At 41.8% G+C, this 27,444-nt stretch overlaps 1 protein-coding gene across 9 annotated transcripts in view; it reads left to right on the top strand.

The window, feature by feature from the left end:
- Positions 1-27,444, top strand: part of LOC106565902 (chromodomain-helicase-DNA-binding protein 5) — a 48,678-nt gene that overhangs the window by 2,530 nt on the left and 18,704 nt on the right. For 6 of the 9 annotated variants that reach the window (XM_014133573.2, XM_014133571.2, XM_014133574.2 and 3 more), the window contains exons 2-10: positions 15,224-15,375; positions 21,336-21,611; positions 21,707-21,825; positions 22,222-22,469; positions 22,576-22,667; positions 22,847-22,973; positions 23,113-23,279; positions 23,407-23,625; positions 23,860-24,066. In XM_014133573.2, the coding sequence (XP_013989048.1) occupies positions 15,224-15,375; positions 21,336-21,611; positions 21,707-21,825; positions 22,222-22,469; positions 22,576-22,667; positions 22,847-22,973; positions 23,113-23,279; positions 23,407-23,625; positions 23,860-24,066 (1,607 nt within the window). Of the gene's footprint in view, positions 1-12,544; positions 12,863-13,057; positions 13,779-15,223; positions 15,376-17,190; positions 17,284-21,335; positions 21,612-21,706; positions 21,826-22,221; positions 22,470-22,575; positions 22,668-22,846; positions 22,974-23,112; positions 23,280-23,406; positions 23,626-23,859; positions 24,067-27,444 lie in introns of those variants that run through there. The other 3 variants (XM_045691724.1, XM_045691723.1, XM_045691725.1) reach the window with 3 other exon arrangements.

Raw genomic sequence — 27,444 nt, forward strand, 5'->3', positions numbered from 1 at the left:
CTTAACACTTTGTATTCAGGACAAAAAGTTAAATGTTTTGCCACATTGTTTTGCAGTATTACTTTAGTGCCTTGTTGCAAACAGGATGCATGTTTTGGAATAATTTTTATTCTGTACAGGCTTGCTTCTTTTCACTCTGTCAATTAGGTTAGTATTGTAGAGTAACTATAATGTTGTTGATCCATCCTCAGTTTTCTCCTATCACAGTAATTACATTCTAACTGTTTTAACTTCACCATTGGCCTCATGGTGAAATCCCTGAGCGGTTTCCTTCCTCTCTGGCAACTGAGTTAAGAAGGAAGCCTTTATCTTTCTAATGACCTTGATGTGTAACCTTTTATTTAACTAGGCAAGTCAGTTAAGAATAAATTTGTATTTACAATGACGGCCTATACCCGCCAAACCCAGACGACGCTTAGCCAATTGTGCACCGCCCTAATGGGACTCCCAATCATGGCCGGTTGTGATACAGCCTGGAATCGAACCAGGGTGTCTGTAGTGACACCTCAAGCACTGAGATACAGTGCCTTAGACCGCTGAGCCACTCGTGAGCCCAATTCACCATCCAAAGTGTAATTAATAACTTCACCATGCTCAAATGGATATTCAATGTCTGCTTTTTTATTTTTACCCATATACCAATAGGTGCCCTTCTTTGTAAGGCATTGGAAAACCTCTCTGGTCTTTGTGGTTGAATCTGTCTTTGAAATTCACTGCTGAGGGACCTCACAGGTGGGCATATGTGTGGGCTACAGAAATTAGGTAGGCATTTAAAAAATAATGTGAGTCCATGCAACTTATTATTTGACTTGTTAAGCAAATGTTTACTTGAGAACTTATTTAGACTTGCCATAATGGGATTGAATACGTATTGACTCAAGACATTTCAGCTTATCATTTGTATTAATTTGTAAACATTTAGAAAAAAACATAATACCACTTTGGCATTATGTGGTATTGTGTGTAGGCCAGTGACAAACTCCATTTAATCCATTTTAAATTCAGCTGTAATACAACAAAAATGTGGGAAAAAGTCAAGGGGTGGGAATACTTTTTGAAGGCACTGTAGTATTTGAAAAAAACAATCATTTCAAAACTTGATTACATTGGGATGCTTCTCTATTAATGTGTAGGAATACTTGAACAAATTTCCTAAATTAAAATCACTGAGCTAATTTCCTGGTGATTTTATAGTCTTATGTCCAAGAATGAAAATGATTTTAAAATAATAAATATGTAGTGCATTTGTAAAGTATTCAGACCCCTTGACTTTTTCCACATTTTGTTATGTTACAGCCTTATTCTAAAATGGATTAAAAAATGTTTTATTCTCATCGATCTTCACACAATACCCCATAATGACAATTTTGCAAAGTTATTCAAAATAAAAAGCTGAATTATCACATTTACTTAAGTATTCACACCATTTACTTAGAACATTGTTTAAGCACCTTTGGCAGTGATTACAGCCTCAAGTCTTCTTGGGTATGACGCTACAAGCTTGGCACACCTGTATTTGGGTAGTTTCTCCCATTCTTCTCTGCAGATCCTCTCAAGCTCTGTCAGGTTGGATGGTCTGTAAAACTACACTTTTGAATGCACTCAAGACCATGGCCATGTTCAGTTGCCAAATGTTTTAGAATGTTGCAGATAGAAATGCCATGAATAAAGCCGATGTGATTCCTTATTCTTCATGTAAGAGAGGCATGCTTGTTCTACATAGCCAATTTCTATTTGAACGTTCAAAAACGTTGCGTCCTGCTGAACGTGCCCCATGTGAACCCTCCAAACCTTAAAATGGTGAGAGCATGGTAGATTACATCTTTAAACCCATCAACTCATGTGGTAATCTGCAACAGGACACCTCTTATTTACACTGCTAGTTAAATAGGCTTCCCCCTGAGCCTGGTTTATCAATCTCTCTCTCCATCCATGGCAGTCAACCAGGTCCTAAATATCTGGGGAGCCAGTGTCAGGCCAGGGGTGATGTGATGAAGTACCCTACAGAAAGGGCCCAGGCCAGGAACCTGCCTTTTTATACCACCATGTCAGTTCACTCAATACAATCATTACATTCATAGTTTTTCTCCTCCAGCTAGCTCCAGGCCCCAGATGATTTACTACTGCATTAGCAGCTAGGGCTAAGGTTGCACATTTTGGGGAATATTCACAGGTGGAACTCTCTGTGGGAATTAAGGGAATATATTGGAATTAACGGGAATATATGGGAATTAATGGAAATATATGCAAATTAATACAATTTAAATGTAGATGTTTTTTTCTACATTGGATATATTTACCATATCATATGGAGACAGAAACATAAACCTTATCATAAGCTTATCATAAGTAGACATAATTGAAAATTATGAAATCCTTCCAATAGAAATAAAAAAAACTATTTTAGTTATGAACTGAACTTTAATTAAATGAGTTGACTCTTCACATGGGATGACTTCACTGAACAACAAAAGAAAGGGAATGATCCCCAATGATCCATCGCATCCATCATCTTTTCAACATACATCTGTAAAATGATAGTCCAGAAACTAAAGCTTTGGTTGTCTTCCTCTCAGGCTTCCATGTCTTCTCCCTGGACCTCAATGTCCACCTCTTGAACATCAGACTCTGAGGCCTCATCTTCACTGTCACTTTCCAACCTTGTTGAGGATGGCTCGTTGTCAGGCTCAAAAAGCCTCAAATTTGTCCGGATGGCCACCAATTTTCCAACCCTTGTATTGGTCAGCCTGTTGCGTGCTTTGGTGTGTGTGTTTACAAACAAGGACAAGTTGTGCTCTGAGGTGGCTGATGTTGGTGGGATTTGGAGGATGATGGAGGCAACAGGGGAAAGAGCCTCAGATCCACAAAGTCCCTTCCACCAGGTGGCTGATGAGATATGTTGGCACGACTGCCATATTGCATCTCCATCCCAAAGCCCTTGCTTGGAAGTGTACTTTGCCCGACTGCCAAGAACCTTTCCCTCATCCAGGCCAAGGTGGCGAGACACGGTAGTGATGACACCATAGGCCTTGTTGATCTCTGCATCAGACAGGATGCTCTTGCCATCATACTTGGGGTCCAACATTGCTTGGAGCAACAGTGAAGTGGGCAGGGTAGTACGGATTTCTTCTCTTACATCAGCAAGCGGAGTCTAAACATCAGACAGGATGGCATTCTTTCCCTCAATATGTACAATGGCTACTGCTATAGGTTTCAGGCTGCTTACCACTCTCTCCCACAATACATCATCCAGGAGGATCCTCTTGTTGGGGCTGTCCATATCGGCAGACTGTGATATGGCCATTTATTGGAAAGACTCCTTCTCCTCCAGGAGACTGTCAAACATGATGACATCACTACCCCAACGGATGTTGCTGGGCAGCTTCAATGTGGTGCTCTTATTCTTCTCACTTTGCTTGGTGAGGTAGATTGTTGCTATAACTTAATGACCCTTCACATACCTAACCGTTTCCTTGGCTCTCTTGTAGAGTGTATCCATTGTTTTCAGTGCCATGTCCTTGAGGAGCAGATTCAATGCATGAGCAGCACAGCCAATGGGTGTGATGTGAGGGTAGGCCTTCTCCACTTTAGACCAAGCAGCCTTCATGTTCGCAGCATTGTCTGTCACCAGTGCAAATACCTTCTGTGGTCCATGGTCATTGATGACTGCCTTCAGCTCATCTGCAATGTAGAGACCGGTGTGTCTGTTGTCCCTTGTGTCTGTGCTCTTGTAGAATACTGGTTGAAGGTTGGAGATGGTGTAGTTAATTATTCCTTGCCCACGAACATTCAGAGATGATTGCAATACAGTCTGCTTTCTCTGTGATTTGCTTGACCTTCACTTGAACTCTGTTGAACTCTGCATCCAGCAGCTAATGAGTAGAAAAAGCATGTCTGGTTGGAGGGGTGTATGTTGGGCGAAGAACATTCAGAAATCTCTCCCAATACACATTGCCTGTGAGCATCGGAGGTGAACCAGTTGTATACACAGCTCGAGCAAGACATTCAACAGCATTTCTATGACTACGTTCCTCCATTGAGTAAAAAAAAAACGTATTCCAGGAGGACCATGAGCTGTTGCTATCGATAAGGTGTCTGATTCATCATTTTCACCTCGATTAGAAGTAGAGGGACTTTTGTCAGAGGTTGCTTGTTGCGAGCTCTGAGGAAACTTTATGCACTTGGCCAGATGATTCTGCATCTTTGTTGAATTCTTCATATATGATTTGGCACAGTATTTGCCAATGTACACAGCTTTTCCTTCTACATTAGCTGCAGTGAAATGTCTCCACACATCAGATAGTGCCCGTGGCATTTTCCTGTAAAGATTAGAAAGAAATGAGTAAAATAACCCAAAAATACAATTCCATGTACAGATAAATAGTTAAGCAGTTAGATTAAACAACTCCTTTGTAAGATACATGTTTTAAAATGAAACATGTATGGAAACAGGTGAATTAACACTCCTCAGTTAGCAGGCTCAAGCAAGCTAAAACCAACATGGTAGCAAAAACTAACTAGCAGAAATTGTTAAGTTAGAAATGATTTAAACACACTTTGCTGTAGTCTACTATTTACTAGTTAATTAACCTCTTACATCTAGACGTTCCGCTAGCGGAACACCTGCTCCAATATCCAATGATGGGCGTGGCGCGAAATACAAAGTCCTCGAAAATCCCAAAACTTCCATTTTTCAAACATATGACTATTTTACACCATTTTAAAGACAAGACTCTCCTTTATCTAACCACACTGTCCGATTTCAAAAAGGCTTTACAGCGAAAGCAAAACATTAGATTATGTCAGCAGAGTACCCAGCCAGAAATAATCAGACACCCATTTTTCAAGCTAGCATATAATGTCACAAAAAACAAAACCACAGCTAAATGCAGCACTAACCTTTGATGATCTTCATCAGATGACACTCCTAGGACATTATGTTATACAATACATGCATGTTTTGTTCAATCAAGTTCATATTTATATCAAAAAACAGCTTTTTACATTAGCATGTGACGTTCAGAACTAGCATTCCCACCGAACACTTCCGGTGAATTTACTAAATTACTCACGATAAACGTTCACAAAAAACATAACAATTATTTTAAGAATTATAGATACAGAACTCCTTTATGCAATCGCGGTGTCCGATTTTAAAATAGCTTTTCGGTGAAAGCACATTTTGCAATATTCTGAGTAGATAGCCCGGCATCACGGGCTAGCTATTTTGACACCCACCAAGTTTGGCCCTCACCAAACTCAGATTTACTATAAGAAAAATTGGATTACCTTTGCTGTTCTTCGTCAGAATGCACTCCCAGGACTTCTACTTCAATAACAAATGTTGGTTTGGTTCCAAATAATCCATAGTTATATCCAAATAGCGGCGTTTTGTTCGTGCGTTCAAGACACTATCCGAAGGGTGACACGCCCGGCGCGTTTCGTGAAAAAAGAATTCAAAATATTCCATTACCGTACTTCGAAGCATGTCAAACGCTGTTTAAAATCAATTTTATGCAATTTTTCTCGTAAAAAAGCGATAATATTCCGACCGGGAAACCCTGTTTTCGTTCAAAGACGAAAAACTAAAAACATGGAGTCTTCTCGTGCACGCGCCCCCAGTCTCATTGTTCTCAGATCGACCACTATCCAAATGCGCTACTATTTTCCAGCCATGGCCTGCAAAGTCATCATTCAATGTTCTGGCGCCTTCTGAGAGCCTATGGGAGCGTTAGAAAAGGTCACGTTACAGCAGAGATCCCCTGTTTTGGATAGAGATGATCAAGAAGGCCAAGAAATAGTCAGAGAGGGCGCTTCCTGTTTGGAATCTTCTCAGGTTTTGGCCTGCCAAATGAGTTCTGTTATACTCACAGACACCATTAAAACAGTTTTAGAAACTTTGGAGTGTTTTCTATCCAAAGCTAATAATTATATGCATATTCTAGTTTCTGGGCAGGAGTAATAATCAGATTAAATCGGGTACGTTTTTTATCCGGCCGTGAAAATACTGCCCCCTATCCATAACAAGTTAACAAAAAATCATGTATGTCATATAAAATATATTCACCCCACCCAGTATTGTAATCAAACTTTACTAAAAAAGCATGTAGTCCTTGGCTCAGTCAGTGTAGTAGTGTGGGCTCAATAGCATCTCATTAGTGTGCAATATCTTGAGAATCAGCTGTACATGTGATGGAAGAGTGCACTGCACATGTGATGGAAGACTGCACTGTGAATGCAGAGGGTTGCAATTCCATTGAATGATAGTTTAACCAAAATATGCCACAAGTCCGAGAATTGTCTTATTTGTATCCCACAAAAAAAGGTTCACTTTTATAAGCTAACCTTTTTGATGAATTTAAGCAAAATACACAAAATTCCCGTGCTTAACTTCCTTGGTAAAGTTTACCGACCCTTTGCAACCTTAGCCAGGGTAGACTAAAATGCCCTCCTGCCCTCATACCATTTGCATTAGCCTATCAGTGTGAAATGGTTGGCTGGTTATGGCACCAGTTTGTCATGGTGCAATAAAGAATAACCTCGCATTAGGCCTAGCTGTGCAATGTATGGTTTTGTATGTTGTGGTTTTTTGTAAAAAAAAAATATTTCTTTGTTTATGCTCTGTGGATAGTTGGGGGTTTGCACTAGTCTTTCACGGAACCCAAACCGGCTGCGCGCGTGCGCCATCGTGCATAAATGTATTTTGTCCCCCTATACTAAACGCGATCACGGCACGCAGGTTAAAATATCAAAACAAACTCTGAACCAATTATATTAATTTGGGGACAGGTCAAAAAGCATTAAACATTTATGGCAATTTAGCAAGTTAGCTTGCACTTGCTAGCTAATTTGTCCTATTTAGCTAGCTTGCTGTTGCTAGTTAATTGTCCTGGGATATAAACATTAGGTTGTTATTTTACCTGAAATGCACAAGGTCCTCTACTCCGACAATTAATCCACACATAAAACGGGCAACCGAATCATTTCTAGTCATCTCTCCTCCTTCCAGGCTTTTTCATCTTTGAACTTATATGGTGATTGGCATCTAAACTTTCATATTATTACTACACCGACCGGCAACACAGTTCGTCTTTCAATCACCCACGTGGGTATAACCAATGAGGAGATGGCACGTGGGTACCTGCTTCTATAAACCAATGAGGTTTAGGCAGGACTTGCAGCACGATCTGCGTCAGAAATAGAAAGGAGTTCTATTTTAGCCCTTGGCGACGCTCGCGAGCAGTGTGGGTGCAATAATTAAATAAGATTTCAAAATTTATTTTGCAACGCTCGCACACGCAACACGAGCGGTGTGGTCAGCCTATTAGCGTAAATACCAGAATGCCAATGTCTGAGCTCCTGTCTGATATTAGCCTTAGCCTGTTAAATAAAAACATGTACGTTATTATCATTTACAACAACATTTGACATTGGAGCATACATAAAAGGTTATTTTATGTGTAGTGCATTCGGAAAGTATTCAGACCCTTTGACTTTTTCCATATTTTGTACTTTACAACCTTATTTTTAAATGTATTAAATAAAAATAAATCTTCATCATTCTACACACAATACCCCATAATGACAAAGCGAAAACAGGTTTTTAGAAATTTGTGGTAATTTATAAAAAAATTAAAATAAAAACTTTATTTACATAAGTATTCAGACCCTTTGCTATGAGACTCGATATTGAGCTCAGGTACATCCTGTTTCCATTGATCATCCTTGAGATGTTTCTACAACTTGATTGAGGTCCACCTGTGGTAAATTCAATTGATTAGACATACACCTGTCCCACAGTTGACAGTGCAGGTCTGAGCAAAAACCAAGGCATGAGGTCAAAGGAAGGCGCAGATCTGGGGAAGGGTACCAAAACATTTCAGCATTGAAGGTCCCCAAGAACACAGTGGCCTCCATCATTCTAATGCATCACAAAAAAAAAACAATTTAATACATTTTAGAATAAGGCTGTAAAGTAACAAAATGTGGAAAAAGTCAAGGGGTCTGAGTACTCTCCGAATGCACTGTAGTCATGGGTGTTATGGAGCAAACCGACTCACAAAATACTGTACCTTAAAATGATTTGTATTGGTACAATTTAATTAAGAACAGCTTAGCTTTAGAAAGAGGAGAGTTCTTTGCAATTTCAGCACACAGTCTGCCAGCCACATCCCGAGGGATAATGCAATCACTGATGCACGACCCCAATAACCAAAGACTTGTGGTTAAAAACGAAGTGTAAATGCATGCAAATAGCTATGAAAATGTGTGATTTAAATAAATCCTTCTTGTTATGTTTAAGTTGATTCTTTATACGTTTTATATATTTTCTCCCAGTGTGTTCTACACTGAGTGAAAAAAACATTAGGAACACCGTTCTAATATTGACTTGCACCCCCTTTTGCCATCAGAACAGCCTCAATTCGTCGGGCATGGACTCTACAAGGTGTCGAAAGCGTTTCACAGGGATGCTGGCCCATGTTGAATCCAATGCTTTTCACAGTTGTTTCAAGTTGGCTGGATGTCCTTTGGGTGTTGGACCATTCTTGATACACACAGGAAACTGTTGAGTGTGAAAAACCCAGCAGCGTTCCAGTTTTTGACACTGAAACCAGTGCACCTGGCACCTACTACCATACCCCGTTCAAAGGCACTTAAATCTTTTGTCTTGCCAATTCACCCTCTGAATGCACACACACACAATCCATGTCTCAAGGATTGAAAATCCTTATTTAACCTGTCTCCTCCCCTTCATCTACACTGATTGAAGTGGATCAATAAGTGACGTCAATAAGGGATCATAGATTTCACCTGGTCAGTCTATGTCATGGAAAGAGCAGGTGTATAATTGTGCATGCAGCATGTTAACCGTCCATGATGCTTTGATGTGAGTGTTTTTCATATAGACCCAGCCAGGCTTGACAGCAGTCTTAAGGAATTTCAGGATTGGCAGGGGCCCTCCACAAGCCATGGAGGGAGAGCCGAGGACCCACAGTACAGTAGCTTCCACTGTTAGCTGTCACAGCCATACAATCACCACTCACTGTCAAATCATTCAGTTGTCCTTCCCATTGTCACATTGTTTGTCATGTCGCTAGCACTGTCCCTTTGTCTCAGTTTTACATGTTGCTACTGCATCTCTTTTTCATGGTTTCGTCCTTCTCTGAAATGTAAAGATTATCATGGGCTTTTGTGTGCCTACTAAAGTCATCCCTGATTGGTGGGGCTATTTTTGGAGGCTCCACTGTGAAAGCTGACACCGTTTTTTGTGTGTGTGTGTGTGTGTGTGTGTGTGTGTGTGTGTGTGTGTGTGTGTGTGTGTGTGTGTGTGTGTGTGTGTGTGTGTGTGTGATGCTTGCCCGAGTAAATGTGTATTATACTTGGGCAAGCATCACCTTTTACACTAGTTACCACTACATTTGTGTTCAACTGCACATATATGTTCTAATTACACTGTCATAATATACTACTACCATATAATATTTATGAATGGGTGAGCAAGAATAGCAAACTATATAAGGAGCTGTAATGCTCTGTTACATCTGCCACCACCAGGCTCCTGCTGCCCTGAATTGACCCACAGTACACAACTAGCTCACTCACACACCATCACTCTGTACCCTTAGATATATACTGCCCTGCCACCATTTATTATCACTTCCAAGACCCAGGAGCAGGAAAGTGAGCTCACAGTCAATGACTACTGCTCATGACAGATTTTCTTGCACAGATTTGCAAGATGATGGCTTACTGAGTATCATGAAGTCATACAGTCTGCAATTCAGAATGCTACGCTATGACGGCATATCCGCTGCTAGATTGACCGAACTTTGGAGTAAATGTGTGTGAGTTCGCTTTTGTGTTTCCCAAGATATTACTAGAGTGGGCTAGAAACACCTTCTCAATGAGGGGAGAACCCTGAAGTCACTCTCTCCACAGGTCACCACTAACTGGGTATTTCTATAAGGAGCCTTTCAAAGAGAGAGGCCCAATGCGTTTTCTGTAAATGCTGAACTTTCCACAAGGGAGAAGGTCATGAATCTCCCCTCTAATGGAGCGGTCCAGTGGCCAAGCCCTTGCAGGAAGTTCAGAGCGGTGCTGCCTGCCCACCGTCCGCGCTTTAAAGTGGGCACAGTGTGCGAAGTGGGGCTGCAGCCTGGTTCAAACAAGAAGTTTGTGGTTCAAACAGGGCCTTGTGCCAGCTGCCCTGTGACACGTGCCACAGTGATCCCCCTCAACACCTGGCACTGTCAGATACGCACAGCCAGGCACCTGGCTGGTTACTAGGCTGCCACCTCTGGAAGACGTCACAGAGCATTTAGAATAATAGCTGCCAGCTATTGTATTAGTCAATATGCACCGAATCAAATTGTATTAGTCACATGCGCCGAATACAACAGGTGTAGACCTTACAGTGAAATGCTTACTTACGAGCTACTAACTAACAATGCAGTTAAAAAAATCTGGATTAGAAATAAAGTAACAAGTAAATAAAGAGCAGCAGTAAAATAACAATAGCGAGACTATATACAGGGGGGTACCGTTACAGAGTCAATGTGAGGGGGCACCGGTTAGTTGAGGTAATATGTACATGTAGGTAGAGTTATTAAAGTGACTATGCATAGATGACGTTTATGTTCCTTGCTCAGAACATGAGAACATATGAAAGCTGGTGATTCCTTTTAACACTAATCTTCAATATTCCCAGGTAAGAAGTTTTAGGTTGTAGTTATTACAGGACTATTTCTCTCTATACCATTTGTATTTCATATACCTTTGACTATTGGATGTTCTTATAGGCTCTATAGTATTGCCAGCCTAATCTCGGGAGTTGATAGGCTTGAAGTCATAAACAATGCTGTGCTTCAAGCATTGCGAAGAGCTGCTGCAAACGCAGGAAAGTGCTGTTTGAATTAATGCTTATGAGCCTGCTGCTGCATACCACCGCTCAGTCAGACTGCTCTATAAAATATTAAATCATAGACTTAATTATAATATAATAAACACACAAAAATACGAGCCTTAGGTCATTAATATGGTCAAATCCGGAAACTATAATTTCAAAAACAAAACGTTTATTCTTTCAGTGAAATATGGAACCGTTCCGTATTTTATGGAACGGGTGGCAACCCCTAAGTCTAAATATTGATGTTACATTGCACAACCTTCAATGTTATGCCATAATTATGTAAAATTCTAGAAAATGAATTACGGTCTTTGTTAGGAAGAAATGGTCTTCACACAGTTCGCAACGAGCCAGGCGGCCCAAACTGCTGCATATACCCTGACTCTGCTTGCACAGAACGCAAGAGAAGTGACACAATTTCCATAGTTAATATTGCCTGCTAACATGAATTTCTTTTAACTAAATAAGCAGGTTTTAAAAAATATACTTGTGTATTAATTTTAAGAAAGGCATTGGTGTTTATGGTTAGGTACATTGGTGCAACGATTGTTCTTTTTGTCCGCAAATGCCCTTGTTAAATCATCACCCGTTTGGTGAAGTTGAAGTAGGAGTAGGCTGGGATTCGATGATAAATTAACAGGCACCGCATTGATTATATGCAACGCAGGACAAGCAGGTTAACCTAGTAATATCATCAACCATGTGTAGTTAACTAGTGATTATGCGAAGATTGATTGTTTTTTATTAGATAAGTTTAACGCTGGCTAGGAACTTACTTTGGCTCCTTGCTGCGCTCGCGTAACAGGTGGTCAGCCTGCCACGCAGTTTCCTCGTGGATTGCAATGCAATCGGCCATAATCGGCGTCCAAAAATGCCGATTACCGATTGTTATGAAAACTTGAATTCGGCCCTAATCGGTCGACCTCTAGTATGTACGTATGGTCACTGTTGGGACGTTGTCATCGATGCACTTATTGATGAAGCCAATGACTGATGTTGTGTACTCCTCAATGCCATCGGGAGGAATTCCAGAACATATTCCAGTCTGTGCTAGCAAAACAGTCCTGTAGCTTAGCATCTGCTTCATTTGACCACTTTTTTATTGATCTAGTCACTGGTGCTTCCTGCTTTAATTTTTGCATGTAAGCAGGAATCAGGAGGATAGAATTATGTTCAGATTTTCCAAATGGAGGGCGAGGGAGAGCTTCGTATGCGACTCTGTGTGTGGCGTAAAGCTGGTCACTCTGGTTGCACATTTAACATGCTGATAGAAATTTGGTAAAACGGATTTAAGTTTCCCTGCATTAAAGTTCCTGGCTACTAGGAGCGCCACTTCTGGGTGAGCATTTTCTTGTTTGCTTATGGCGGAACACAATTCATTCAATGCTGTCTTAGTGCCAGCCTCAGTCTGTGGTGGTATGTAAACAGCTACGAAAAATACAGATGAAAACTCTCTAGGTAGATAGTGTGGTCTACAGCTTATCGTGAGATACTCTACCTCAGGCGAGCAATAGCTCGAGGCTTAGATATCGTGCACCAGCTGTTATTTTCAAAAATACATAGTCCGCCGCCCCTTGTTTTACCAGACTCTGCGGTTCTATCCTGCCGGTACAGCGTATAACCAGCCAGTTGTATGTTGATAGTGTTGTCATTCAGCCACGACTCCGTGAAGCATAAAATATTACAGTTTTGAATGTCCCGTTAGTAGTTTAATTTTAATCTTCCGCATAGGTCATCGATTTTATTCTTCAAAGATTGCACGTTTGCTAGCAGAATGGAAGGAAGTGGGGGTTTATTCGATCGCCTACTAATTCTCAGAAAGCATCCCGCCCTCTGGCCCCTTTTTCTCCGCCTCTTCACGCAAATCACGGGGATCAGGGCCTGTTCTCGAGACAGCAGTATATCATTCGTGTCAGGCTCGTCAGACTCGTTAAAGGAAAAAAAGGATTCTGCCAGGTGAGTACATTTAGATGTGGTGCCTTACATACATTACTACATGTGTTTATCTCAATTACATTTATACAATTGGCCATTTGTGGTCATCTTGGTGGTAGATAATGGGGGGTGTCACATATCAGCAAGGAGGAGTTTTCTTGAGCCGGAAACAGACCATTTTTTCTTTCTCAACCTGCATGTATTTCAACTGCATTTCTCCTCATCTCAGTCAATTGCATCATCAGTGCATTTGAATAAATTGTAACATTAGCTGTTTTGTTGTGATGATGTCATGCCTGGCAGGCAGCAAACATGGACAGTAGCTCAGACATGAAAGAGCTCCCATGAGACACTGCAGACATGTTGGCTTATTAACTATAGAGCTTGAGGCTCTAGCTGCCATTATGCATGTTTATGAGAGAGCCTCAATCTACACAAGTGGGATGATGCATCCCGTTTAGCCAGTGGTGAATGGGAATGTATAAATAAACAATTCTCTCATTGATAATGAACCTTGGAAGCCCCTAGTGTCTGTGTGGCCCCTCCTGACTAGCCTGGCTAAATGGAGGATAAGTACATTGCAAGCCAAGGTTTGTGCTTAGGAGACAGGGAACCCCTCCTCCCTACTCAGTGTTCCTCTGGGAGTGGTAGGCTGCAAGGCAGTCTAGTGTTGGCTGGCTGAATGACTCTGATACACGTGCTGCATATTTCATGCCCTCCAGTCTGTGTGTTTGTGAATGAGGAGTGTGTCTCTTTATAGTGATGTACTGTCTACTGTCTCTTATTCCTCTGTGACCCACTGTGGCCGCACTGAAGTCTGGAGCGCCGTAGTACACCCTAGTCAGCATGCTTCTATGTATACAACAACATTGAGGCAATACAGTTGACGGATGACTAGCACCCCACTAGGAGTTTTACCTGGCTGACAGGATATAAGGTAAAAGGGGAGGATGGATAGGTGATGATGACTACCAGAACCCCTATGAAATTTGTACGAGTATTACGGTAAGAGTAAAGGTTGTATACAGTACCAGTCAAAAGTTTGGACACAGCTACTCATTCCACGGTTTCTCTTTATTTTTACTATTTTCTACATTGTAGAATAATAGTGAAGACATCAAAACTATGAAATAACACGTATGGAATCATGTAGTAACCAAAAAAGTGTTAAACCAATCAAAATCAATTTTATACTTGAGATTCTTTAAAGTAGCCACCCTTTGCCTTGATGACAACTTTGCACACTCTTGGCATTCTCTCAAACCAGCTTCATGAGGTACTGGAATGCATTTCAATGAACAGGTGTGCCTTGTTAATTTGTGGAATTTCTTTCCTTCTTAATGCGTTTGAGCCAATCAGTTGTGTTGTGACAAGGTATGGGGGTATACAGAAGTTACCAGCCTCAGAAATTGCAGCCCAAATAAATGCTTCACAGAGTTCAAGTAACAGACACATCTCAACATCAACTGTTCAGAGGAGACTGCGTGAATCAGGCCTTCATGGTCAAATTGCTGCAAAGAAACCACTACTAGAGGACACTAATAATAAGAAGAGACTTGCTTGGGCCAAGAAACACGAGCAATGGACATTAGACCGGTGGAAATCTGTCTTGTGGTCTGGAGTCCAAATATGAGATTTTTGGTTTAAACCGCCTTTGTGAGACACAGAGTAGGTGAACGGATGATCTCTGCATGTGTGGTTCCCACCGTGAAGCATGGAGGAGGTGTGGGGGTGCTTTGCTGGTGACACTGATTTTATTTTCAATTCAAGGCACACTTAACCAGCATTGTTACCACAGCATTCTGCAGCGCTACGCCATCCCTATCTGGTTTGCGCTTAGTGGGACTATCATTTGTTTTTCAACAGGACAATGACCCAACACACCTCCAGGACTTGTAAGGGCTATTTGACCAAGAAGGACAGTGATGGAGTGCTGCATCAGATGACCTGGCCTCCACAATCACCCAACCTCCACCCAATTGAGATGGTTTGGGATGAGTTGGACTGCAGAGTGAAGGAAAAGCAGCCAACAAGTGCTCAGCATATGTAGGAACTCCTTCAAGACTGTTGGAAAAATCATTACAGGTGAAGATGGTTGAGAGAATGCCAAGAGTGTGCAAAGCTGTCATCAAGGCAAAGGGTGGCTACTTTGAAGAATCTAAAATAGAAAATATATTTTGATTTGTTTAACACTTTTTTTGGTTACTGCATGATTCGGTATGTGTTATTTCATAGTTTTGATGTCTTCACTATTATTCTGCAATGTAGAAAATAGTAAAAATAAAGAGAAACCCTTGAATGAGTAGGTGTGTCCAAACTTTTGACTGGTACTGTACATGTATCATGTGGTTCTGAATGCCATGTTTGTGTTTGTGTGTCAAGATGAGGATGAGGAGGGTGAACACAACACTGTCCCGCTCACACCTCTGGACAGCTTCTTCTCTGACGATGACTCCCTTAAACAACTGAAGAAGAAGAAACCTAAAAAGATGAAGGAGGGCAAGATGCCCAAAGTCAAGAAGAGGAAAAAGGAGGTAAGCTCTATCAGACTGCAAAAATGTTTGTGCACAATAACACACAACCTGTAAGAAGCTACAGTACAGTGAGGGAAAAAAGTATTTGATCCCCTGCTGATTTTGTATGTTTGCCCACTGACAAAGAAATGATCAGTCTATAATTTTAATGGTAGGTTTATTTGAACAGTGAGAGACAGAATAACAACAAAAAAATCCAGAAAAACGCATGTCAAAAATGTTATAAATTGATTTGCATTTTAATGAGGGAAATAAATATTTGACCCCCTCTCAATCAGAAAGATTTCTGGCTCCCAGGTGTATTTTATACAGGTAAAGAGCTGAGATTAGGAGCACACTCTTAAAGGGAGTGCTCCTAATCTCAGTTTGTTACCTGTAAAAAGACACCTGTCCACAGAAGCAATCAATCAGTCAGATTCCAAACTCTCCACCATGGCCAAGACCAAAGAGCTCTCCAAGGATGTCATGGACAAGATTGTAGACCTACACAAGGCTGGAATGGGCTACAAGACCATCGCCAAGCAGCTTGGTGAGAAGGTGACAACAGTTGGTGTGATTATTCGCAAATGGAAGAAACACAAAAGAACTGTCAATCTCCCTTGGCCTGGGGCTCCATGCAAGATCTCACCTCGTGGAGTTGCAATGATCATGAGAACGGTGAGGAATCAGCCCAGAACTACACGGGAGGATCTTGTCAATGATCTCAAGGCAGCTGGGACCATAGTCACCAAGAAAACAATTGGTAACACACTACGCCGTGAAGGACTGAAATCCTGCAGCGCCCGCAAGGTCCCCCTGCTCAAGAAAGCACATATACATGCCCGTCTGAAGTTTGCCAATGAACATTTGAATGATTCAGAGGACAACTGGGTGAAAGTGTTGTGGTCAGATGAGACCAAAATGGAGCTCTTTGACATCAACTCAACTCGCCGTGTTTGGAGGAGGAGGAATGCTGCCTATGACCCTAAGAACACCATCCCCACCGTCAAACACGGAGGTGGAAACGTTATGCTTTGGGGGTGTTTTTCTGCTAAGGGGACAGGACAACTTCACCGCATCAAAGGGACGATGGACGGGGCCATGTACCGTCAAATCTTGGGTGAGAACCTCCTTCCCTCAGCCAGGGCATTGAAAATGAGTCGTGGATGGGTATTCCAGCATGACAATGACCCAAAACACACGGCCAAGGCAACAAAGGAGTGGCTCAAGAAGAAGCACATTAAGGTCCTGGAGTGGCCTAGCCAGTCTCCAGACCTTAATCCCATAGAAAATCTGTGAAGGGAGCTGAAGGTTCGAGTTGCCAAACGTCAGCCTTGAAACCTTAATGAGTTGGAGAAGATCTGCAAAGAGGAGTGGGACAAAATCCCTCCTGAGATGTGTGCAAACCTGGTGGCCAACTACAAGAAACGTCTGACCTCTGTGATTGCCAACAAGGGTTTTGCCACCAAGTACTAAGTCATGTTTTGCAGAGGGGTCAAATACTTATTTCCCTCATTAAAATGCAAATCAATTTATAACATTTTTGACATGCGTTTTTCAGGATATTTTTGTTGTTATTCTGTCTCTCATTGTTCAAATAAACCTACCATTAAAATTATAGACTGATCATTTCTTTGTCAGTGGGCAAATGTACAAAATCAGCAGGGGATCAAATACTTTTTTCCCTCACTGTAGATGTTGTGCAATAAACTGTAGTAGTCTCTTGAGCAGCCATTCATATTGCCTAGGATTGAACTGCAATTCAATAGTCTTTGTTTTTTTGGACTATCTTCGAATCTCTTCCTTTAAACAGTAGTCGATGGTTTAGGGGCTCTTGGCACAAGTGCCAGCATGAGTGCCAGTGTAAGCTGTGGGCTTTGTGCCATCTAGACTGTGGATCAGGAGTTCCTGTGGTTGACAACATGGATGGTAGGTTAGGAGTGCTAGAGTGTGTACTAGTGGGTGCCAGTAACAGCGTTGTAACAGAGCTGTTCTGACAGCTGAACTCTCCCAGGCATTAGTTCCTGACATTCAGGAAACAGGCTTTGAACAGCAGCACTGAGCTGGGACTCTCCATAGACTACACCACAACCATTATATCAAAACAGACATCAAGCAACTCCTGAACTTTATTCGTTTCCATGGCTGCTCTTTAGATTATTGGCTAATTGAGGTTAACCACTGTGTGCCTTGAAAGAGATCATAGAGGAGTCAGGGGAAGGTGTTCGGTGTAACACAGTGAGCCAGGAGAAAGTGTTTGGGAAAACACAGTGACAGTGAGCCAGGAGAAAGTGTTTGGGGTAACACACCCACATGAAAAAATACTACAGTTTACATATAGAATACTACTGTACTTACTATAGAAATATGGAGTATACTGTAGAATACTATACTACACACTGTAGTATCCCTCAAGCATGTAGTATACTGTAGAATAGTATTTACTATAGTATAGTATTATCCCCCCAAAACACTGCAGTAATGTCTGCAAAAACATGGCAGGTAGCCTAGTGGTTAGTACGTTGGGCCTGTAACCGAAAGGTTGCTAGATCGAATCCCTGAGCTAACAAGGTAAAAATCTGTCGTTCTGCCCCTGAACAAGGCAGTTAACCCACTGTTCCTAGACCATCATTGTAAATAAGAATTTGTTCTTAACTAGTATGGGCTATGTGGGATGCTAGCGTCCCACCCGCGGTACAACCAGTGAAATAGCAGGGCGGCAAATTCAAAACAACAAAAATCTCATAATTCAAATTTCTCAAACATACAAGTATTATATACCATTTTAAAGATAAGATTCTCCTTAATCTAACCACAGTGTCCGATTTCAAAAAGGCTTTACGGCGAAAGCAAACATTAGATTATGTTAGGACATCACCTTGACAAGAAAAACCACACAGCCATTTTCCAAGCAAGGAGAGGCGTCACAAAAAACAGAAATACAGCTAAAATGAATCACTAACCTTTGATGATCTTCATCAGATGACACTCAGTTACCCGCCAAGTTCTGGAGTCAACTAAACTCAGAATTAGTATTATAAATCTTACTTTTGCTGATCTTCGTCGGAATGCACTCCCAGGACTCCCACTTCCACAAGAAATGTTCTTTTTGTTCGAAATACTCCATATTTATGTCCAAATACCTCAGTTTTGTTCGCGTGTTCAGGTCACTAATCCAAAGGCATAACGCGAGAGCGCAGAACCAGAGACAGAAAGTCAAATAGTTCCATTACCGTTCATAGCAACATGTCAAACGATGTTTACAATCAATCCTTAGGGTCTTTTTAACATTAAACGTCGATAATATTCCAACCGGACAATAGCGTATTCATTACAGAGGAAAAAGACGGAGAGGTGCACCAACGTACCTGCGCAGTATACAACTCACTGGTCCCAGGCAGTCCACTGATAGACTGAGCTCCTATTCTCTGCCCAGTAACAGTAGACGGATGAAACAAGTTTCTAAATTCTGTTGACAGCCAATGGAAGCCTTAGGAAGTGCAAAATGACCCCACAGACACTATAGTTTGAATAGAGATTAGATAGAAGAACTACAACTCACTTCCTGGTTGGATTTTTTCTCAGGTTTTTGCCTGCCATATGAGTTCTGTTATACTCAGACATCACTCAAACAGTTTTAGAAACGTCAGAGTGTTTTCTATCCAAATCTACTAATAATATGCATATCCTACGTTCTGAGCCCGAGTAGTAGGCAGTTTAATTTGGGCACGTCATTCATCCGAATTTCCGAATACTGCCCCCTGTCACTAAAAAGTGAACTGACTTGCCTAGTTAAATAAAGGTTAAATAAAATAAAATAAATAAAAAAATACAACAGTCCGCAAAAACACTACAGTAAATCCTACAGTATACTACAGTCCGCAAAAACACTACAGTAATTACTATAGTATATATAAATACTACAGTATTCACTCTGTGACTTAAGTCCGCAAAAACTCTAGAGTGAATACTGCAGTAAAGTCAGCAAAAACACTACCGTGACTACTATAGTATTTATACCATAGTATACTATGGTATTTTTTCATGTGGTTATCCGTCTGCCATTTGAGGGCCTTGCCCGTTATACAGTTTGTGTTGGCTTTGTGTTGCCTGTTTATCATCTGTGTGTCCTCTACCTGGGTTTGGGATTGACCAGTGTTCTGAATAGTGGTGGTGACAGAACAGGGATGTCCCTTTCTACGGCTGCGGTACTAGAAGGAGCTTGGACCCTGTCATGCTAATGAGGGGTCGCCCCATCTCTTTCCCCTCTGTCACACTCTCTCTTTCTTTCCATCCCTCTCTCTTACCATGCTCAGTTCACAAGCTCTGCTCGACAGTACACTGTATGTATGTGTTCATCGGGCAGCACTCTAGCTGTTATTCACTTACAATCTCTCCCCGAAGTCTAGTGTCAGTAATGGGCCACGGATCAATGGAGGTCACAGCTCCACCAGTGGGTCTCTCTCCCTCCAGGTTGTCTCAGAGCTGAAGGAAGGAACCAGCTCTGCTCAGTCTCCCTCCAGCAGGGCCCGAGCACGCCACAGGAGAGCTGTTAGTACTGATGACTGGCTAGATCTGTTTTTAAGGAGAAAAATCCCTTTAGGGGACTGTGCGTGTTGATAGTAAGCAGTGTTTTTTTAACACTGTACAGTTGTAAGGCTTGGGGTGTTTAAGGTATCGCGAGGATATGACGTTTGTATATTCAACCTGACATTTATTTCTGACATAATGGCTAGCTATGTACTAATTTAATTTAGTTCTGAAAGTCCTTAATTAATCTGAAAGGAAGTTGATACAAAGGGAATACATTATATAAAGAAATAAACAATTGGAATTTTCTTTAAGACTTTCTTTATTTTTCCTGATCTCCCAGCAGAGACCTCCTCTTTGTTTCCACCCTGATCTTGTGCCCTGTGATGTATTTGTGTAACATTCAACCCTCTGCATTGTGCAGTCAGGGGTTGGGTTAAGACTCTTCTCTGTAGTTACTCTCTCTGGATTAACAGTGGTTCTGCTTCCCTGCCTCCATCACCCTCCACTCCTTTTTCATTTGGACCCCCCCTCCACACTCATTCTCTCCCCTTCTCCGTATGCATAAATGAGATTTGTCTAGACGGGCGCTGGAACACAGGCTCTGCAACCACAGGCCTCTGCATAACAAGCTCGTTATGCAAACGTGTCTGATTGGATGGCGCTTTTCCATTGGCTGCTGCTGCTATAGAGTGAGGGGGAGGGGGGGAGAGAGAGAGAGATCCAGACTGCACGGTTTGGTCGCCATAGCAACACAGACGGACTGGCGGTGGGGTTGGCAGGCGCTGCGGCAACATGATCCTTTCCTCTGCGCTGCAGAGCAAGACGCCTGCGAGTCTCTCCATGGATCCACACAGGCCTACTGTGCAACGTTCATGCACGCACACACAAACACACGCACGAGCGCGCATGCACCCACGCATACAACTCAATGCCAATGCTCACTCATACACTCCATCTATAAACGTTCAACTGCGTAGCCTTACAGATGTTGCCATAGCAAGGCCATGGAGACAATACATAGAGACAATATATGTCTTAGTCTTATTGACTGGCTAGGAGGGGGAGATGTGATTGGCTGGGCTTCTGAAGGTGTATGTTGCTTTGTTGTCGCTGTTCTCTATGTAAGCAGAAGGTTTAGAGGTGAATGTGCCTCTGATCATGCCATCTATGGAGCTCTCAACAAGCTGGGAGCTAGATATTAACTCAGTTGATTAAATGTTAATCGTTATCCAGATGGTATGGGGGTGGAGGAGTAGGAGGTCAAGTCAAGAAATTATTCATGTTTTTTGGATGTATGCTCTTTCTCCGTCTTTCCTCTTCAAATACGAAGACTGTGTATGTTTGTGATATTTGCTGACTCATTGTCTGTGTATAAAATGTCTCCTGATTGATTGACAGACAGAGGGGGTGGGATTGTATACTGTAAACAATGTGTATGTGTGTGTCAGGGAGGAGGAGGTGGCGGAATAGGAGTTGGTGGCAATGACCCGGAGGAGCAGGTCTCAGAGCGGGAGGATGACCATCCACTGCGACGTCCAGAGATTGGCTCAGAGAGCGAGAGCAGTACCTACGCCCCCGCCCCCACCACAAAGAAGAAGAAGAAGAAACCCAAGGAGAAGAAAGAGAAGAAACCCAAACGGAAGAAGAGAGAAGAGGAGGAGGAGGATGATGACGATGATGATGGCGACGACGATGATGATGATGATGATGATGAAAATAATAAGGTACATTAAGGGTGTCTCTGTTAAACCATCTGTCTAGTTTGACCTGTATTTGTTGTTGTCATAGACTGGACTCGTACTTGTGTTGTGCTGCCCAGGAGCCCAAGTCATCCAGCCAGCTGATGCAGGAGTGGGGTCTGGAAGATGTGCAGTATGGCTTCACAGAGGAGGACTATACAACCCTCACCAACTACAAGGCTTTCAGCCAGTTCCTCAGGTACTCAACATGTAGGGTCATCATTTATTGCTTGTCTTGTCATGGATGGCTGTCATGTCTGTGTTGTTAGTTGTTGCTTGAAGTTATCCTAATTAAAACTGCACAGAGAAATTGGAGCAGTGTGTTGGGGGGTGGGGGCTGTGTATAACAGCATGGAGGTTCAGAGACTGAATGTATTGACCCAATATCTTAGAGAGGCCACTGTGCCAAACCACAAGACATTGGCTGACAAATCACAAGCATACCACGCACACAACACAGAGGCGACGTCACACAGATGGGTCACCACTAGTTCTGGGGAATAAAGATACAGGTCACTCTAGTGCAGGTTGTTATATAATTAACTGAGAAAATAACAAGGTAAGACAACAGTGTTCTTTCCCTGACTTTTCTCAGGCCACTTATTGCCAAGAAGAACCCTAAGATCCCCATGTCAAAGATGATGACAGTGTTAGGGTCCAAGTGGCGCGAGTTCAGCGCTAACAACCCCTTCAAAGGCACCTCCGCAACCGCTGTGGCTGCAGCGGTGGCTGCTGCTGTGGAAATGGTCACTGTGGCCTCGCCCATCTCTGTTAAAGAGGTCACTACCCTACCAAGCTCTCAGCCTGGGCCAATCAGAAAAGCCAAAACCAAAGATGGGAAGGGTAAGGGCTGTCAGTCAAGCATGCGGTATATCAGAATGTATAGAGATATAGTAATGAAGTACCCTCTATACCGCTCTGGTCTGTGCCTGATCTTGTTGTCCTATAGGGCCTGGGGTAAGACGGAAAACAAAGACTGTAAAGGAGGTAAAGAAGAAAAGTAAAGGGAAGAAGACCAAATCAAAGAAGAAAGCATCCTCGGTAAGGTTTGGAGCGGCACACGTCTCCTTTCTTACCTTCAGTCACATTACTATGACTTGAATAGATACAGTAGGTTGTTGTTCCCAAACTCCAGTATGGATGAGGTATGTGCTTATTGTGTTAGTTATGAAGTTGCTGATTGACTGTGAGGTTGTGAATGACTCCGTGTCTGTTGGCAGAGTGAGGAGGACTTTGGGCTGGAGGAGTCGGACTTTGATGATGTCAGCATCCACAGTGCCTCGGTGCGCTCTGATACCTCGGGGAATGCCAAGAAGAAAGCCCGGAAGGGTCGGAAAAAAAGGAAAAGTATGCTATGTCTGTTATCTACACTAACCAGTTCTACAAGCTTATATCCTCCCTTCTTTTCAGAACCCTCATAACCCAATGACTGTTACTGCACACAGACTACATTGACTTGTATCTGAGTTTCCTATCTTGTGTGCAGGAGAGGATGGGGACGGCTATGAGACAGACCACCAGGACTACTGTGAGGTGTGCCAGCAGGGAGGGGAGATCATCCTGTGTGACACCTGTCCCAAAGCTTACCACCTGGTGTGTCTGGACCCTGAGCTGGAGAAGGCCCCCGAGGGCAAGTGGAGCTGCCCCCACTGTGTGAGTAGTACACCTTAACCTTGACTGTCACTAAACACAACAGAAGTACATCATCCCTATCACATTATGACAGAAGTGCATTGTTACAACAAAGTGCATTATCACTATCCCTCATCTGTGCATTCAGGAGAAGGAGGGCATCCAGTGGGAGGCCAAAGATGATGACGATGATGAGGAGGAGGTTGCGGTTGAGGAAGAGGATGACCACCTGGAGTTCTGCAGAGTGTGTAAAGATGGAGGGGAGCTGCTGTGCTGTGACACCTGCCCCTCCTCCTATCATATCCACTGCCTCAACCCTCCCCTCCCTGAGATACCCAATGGGGAGTGGCTGTGCCCACGCTGCATGGTGAGTGACAAGTTCTCCCACCAATCAGTGTTCAGTCAGTGTCACATGCTCCACAATGGTCCAGTTAATGAACCATGTTATTTGTGAGAATGCACTTTGCTCTCCATTAATAAAATAGACTGCTGGAAACAAAATGGAAAGTGTCACTCTCTGTGCAGGCTCCCAAGAGAGAACAGAGATAGACTAATGAGGATAATACCATTCTGTCTCACATAACTCTCTTTCCCCCTCTAGTGCCCACCTCTGAAGGGGAAGGTACAGAGGATTCTCCACTGGACTTGGGGGGATCCCCCCTTACCCACTGAGGTGCCCCCTGGCCCTGATGGAGAGGTGGTGGACCCGCTGGTCAAGCCCCCCCTGAAGGGCCACCCGGAGAGGGAACTGTTTGTCAAGTGGGCTGGTCTCTCCTACTGGCACTGCTCCTGGGTCAGCGAACTACAGGTGAGACAATAATCTGTCTGTTTGTCTGACTGCTGCTGACTGCTGGGGTTTGTCAGAGTTATCACAGTGTTTGAAAGTCAGCCATGTTCAAATATAGGGGCTTACAAGCAGGGCCGTGCACAGACCTTTCAGGGGGCAGGTGCTAAAAAGAAAAGAAAAGGACATCCCCCTTGAAAAATAAATAATCCACTTTCATAATTCATATCTCGAAATTCATAACAGGCCTACTAACTGCCTCTGTAACGAATGTTTTCATTTTTTTATCCTATGGTTATTTATTTCTGAAACAACACACTCATCACAAATTTTAAGCAAGCTAGTAAGAGTGAAAAGGAAATTATAGTCCTGAAAAAGCATTCCAATGATGCACAGCTCACTCACTGGCGATGGCCGAAGCGCTTGTGCCAAAAGCCTACCTCCCTCTTGTTTTACTTTTTAAAACAATGTTCGCTCAAAAGGCCTATTTGGAAGTTGATAAAATATGTTGGTAGCCTACAGCAGACAGATTAGAGTCTTCTCTTTTCAGCAGGAGCCATTTGCTTTCCAACCTGTGTTATACCGCAATTTTATTTGAAATATTGCAAAAGGACTGTTTTGTCTGCATGCTGTTCACTGACAGATGTGCCGCGCATTCCCCACTGTACGCTACACATTGTTCTTGGGCTACACACAATCCAAAGCATAAAAAAAAATAAGCTATTGTTCCCTCTGCTACCTCACTGCAAGCAGTACTAATGCACCAAGTCTGGAACCAATAGGACCCTGAACAGCTTCTACCTCCAAGCCATAAGAATTCTAAACAAGACTGCTAAATAGCTAATCAAATGGCTAGCCATGTTATTTTCTACTCCCTGTATACTGTATAGCCATGTCATTTTCTACTCCCTGTATACTGTATAGCCATGTCATTTTCTACTCCCTGTATACTGTATAGCCATGTTATTTTCTACTCCCTGTATACTGTATAGCCATGTTATTTTCTACTCCCTGTATACTGTATAGCCATGTTATTTTCTACTCCCTATATACTGTATAGCCATGTTATTTTATACTCCCTGTATACTGTATAGCCATGTTATTTTCTACTCCCTGTATACTGTATAGTTATGTTATTTTCTACTCCCTGTATACTGTATAGCCATGTTATTTTCTACTCCCTGTATACTGTATAGCCATGTCATTTTCTACTCCCTGTATACTGTATAGCCATGTCATTTTCTACTCCCTATATACTGTATAGCCATGTTATTTTCTACTCCCTGTATACTGTATAGCCATGTCATTTTCTACTCCCTGTATACTGTATAGCCATGTCATTTTCTACTCCCTGTATACTGTATAGCCATGTCATTTTCTACTCCCTGTATACTGTATAGCCATGTTATTTTCTACTCCCTGTATACTGTATAGCCATGTTATTTTCTACTCCATATATACTGTATAGTTATGTTATTTTCTACTCCCTGTATACTGTATAGTTATGTTATTTTCTACTCCATATATACTGTATAGCCATGTTATTTTCTACTCCCTGTATACTGTATAGCCATGTTATTTTCTACTCCCTGTATACTGTATAGCCATGTTATTTTCTGCTCCCTGTATACTGTATAGCCATGTCATTTTCTACTTCATATATACTGTATAGCCATGTTATTTTCTACTCCCTGTATACTGTATAGCCATGTTATTTTCTACTCCATATATACTGTATAGTTATGTTATTTTCTACTCCCTGTATACTGTATAGCCATGTTATTTTCTACTTCATATATACTGTATAGCCATGTTATTTTCTACTTCATATATACTGTATAGCCATGTTATTTTCTACTTCATATATACTGTATAGTTATGTTATTTTCTACTCCCTGTATACTGTATAGTTATGTTATTTTCTACTTCATATATACTGTATAGCCATGTCATTTTCTACTCCCTGTATACTGTATAGCCATGTTATTTTCTACTCCCTATATACTGTATAGCCATGTTATTTTCTACTCCCTGTATACTGTATAGCCATGTTATTTTCTACTCCCTGTGTCCCGTGTGGCTCAGTTGGTAGAGCATGGTGTTTGCAACGCCAGGGTTGTGGGTTCGATTCCCACGGGGGACCAGTACGGAGAAAAAAAATGTATGAAATGTATGCATTCACTACTGTAAGTCGCTCTGGGTAAGAGCGTCTGCTAAATGACTAAAATGTAATGTAAATGTACTGTATAGCCATGTTCTACTCCATATATACTGTATAGCCATGCTATTTTCTGCTCCCTGTATACTGTATAGCCATGCTATTTTCTACTCCCTGTATACTGTATAGCCATGCTATTTTCTACTTCATATATACTGTATAGCCATGTTATTTTCTACTCCCTATATACTGTATAGCCATGTTATTTTCTGCTCCCTGTATACTGTATAGTTATGTTATTTTCTACTCCCTGTATACTGTATAGCCATGTTATTTTCTGCTCCCTGTATACTGTATAGCCATGTTATTTTCTACTCCCTGTATACTGTATAGTTATGTTATTTTATACTCCCTGTATACTGTATAGCCATGTTATTTTCTACTCCCTGTATACTGTATAGCCATGTTCTACTCCCTTTATACTGTATAGCCATGTTATTTTCTGCTCCCTGTATACTGTATAGCCATGTTATTTTCTACTCCCTGTATACTGTATAGCCATGTTATTTTCTACTCCCTGTATACTGTATAGCCATGTTCTACTCCCTTTATACTGTATAGCCATGTTATTTTCTGCTCCCTGTATACTGTATAGCCATGTTATTTTCTGCTCCCTGTATACTGTATAGCCATGTTATTTTCTACTCCCTGTATACTGTATAGCCATGTTATTTTCTGCTCCCTGTATACTGTATAGCCATGTTATTTTCTACTCCCTGTATACTGTATAGCCATGTTCTACTCCCTTTATACTGTATAGCCATGTTATTTTCTACTCCCTGTATACTGTATAGCCATGTTATTTTCTACTCCCTGTATACTGTATAGCCATGTTATTTTCTACTCCCTGTATACTGTATAGCCATGTTCTACTCCCTTTATACTGTATAGCCATGTTATTTTCTACTCCCTATATACTGTATAGCCATGTTATTTTCTACTCCCTGTATACTGTATAGCCATGTTATTTTCTACTCCCTGTATACTGTATAGCCATGTTATTTTATACTCCCTGTATACTGTATAGCCATGTTATTTTCTACTCCCTGTATACTGTATAGCCATGTTATTTTCTACTCCCTATATACTGTATAGCCATGTTATTTTCTGCTCCCTGTATACTGTATAGCCATGTTATTTTCTACTCCCTGTATACTGTATAGCCATGTTATTTTATACTCCCT

This window comes from Salmo salar, chromosome ssa12 (genome assembly GCF_905237065.1).
Source record: "Salmo salar chromosome ssa12, Ssal_v3.1, whole genome shotgun sequence".
Classification (NCBI taxonomy): Eukaryota; Metazoa; Chordata; class Actinopteri; order Salmoniformes; family Salmonidae; genus Salmo; species Salmo salar.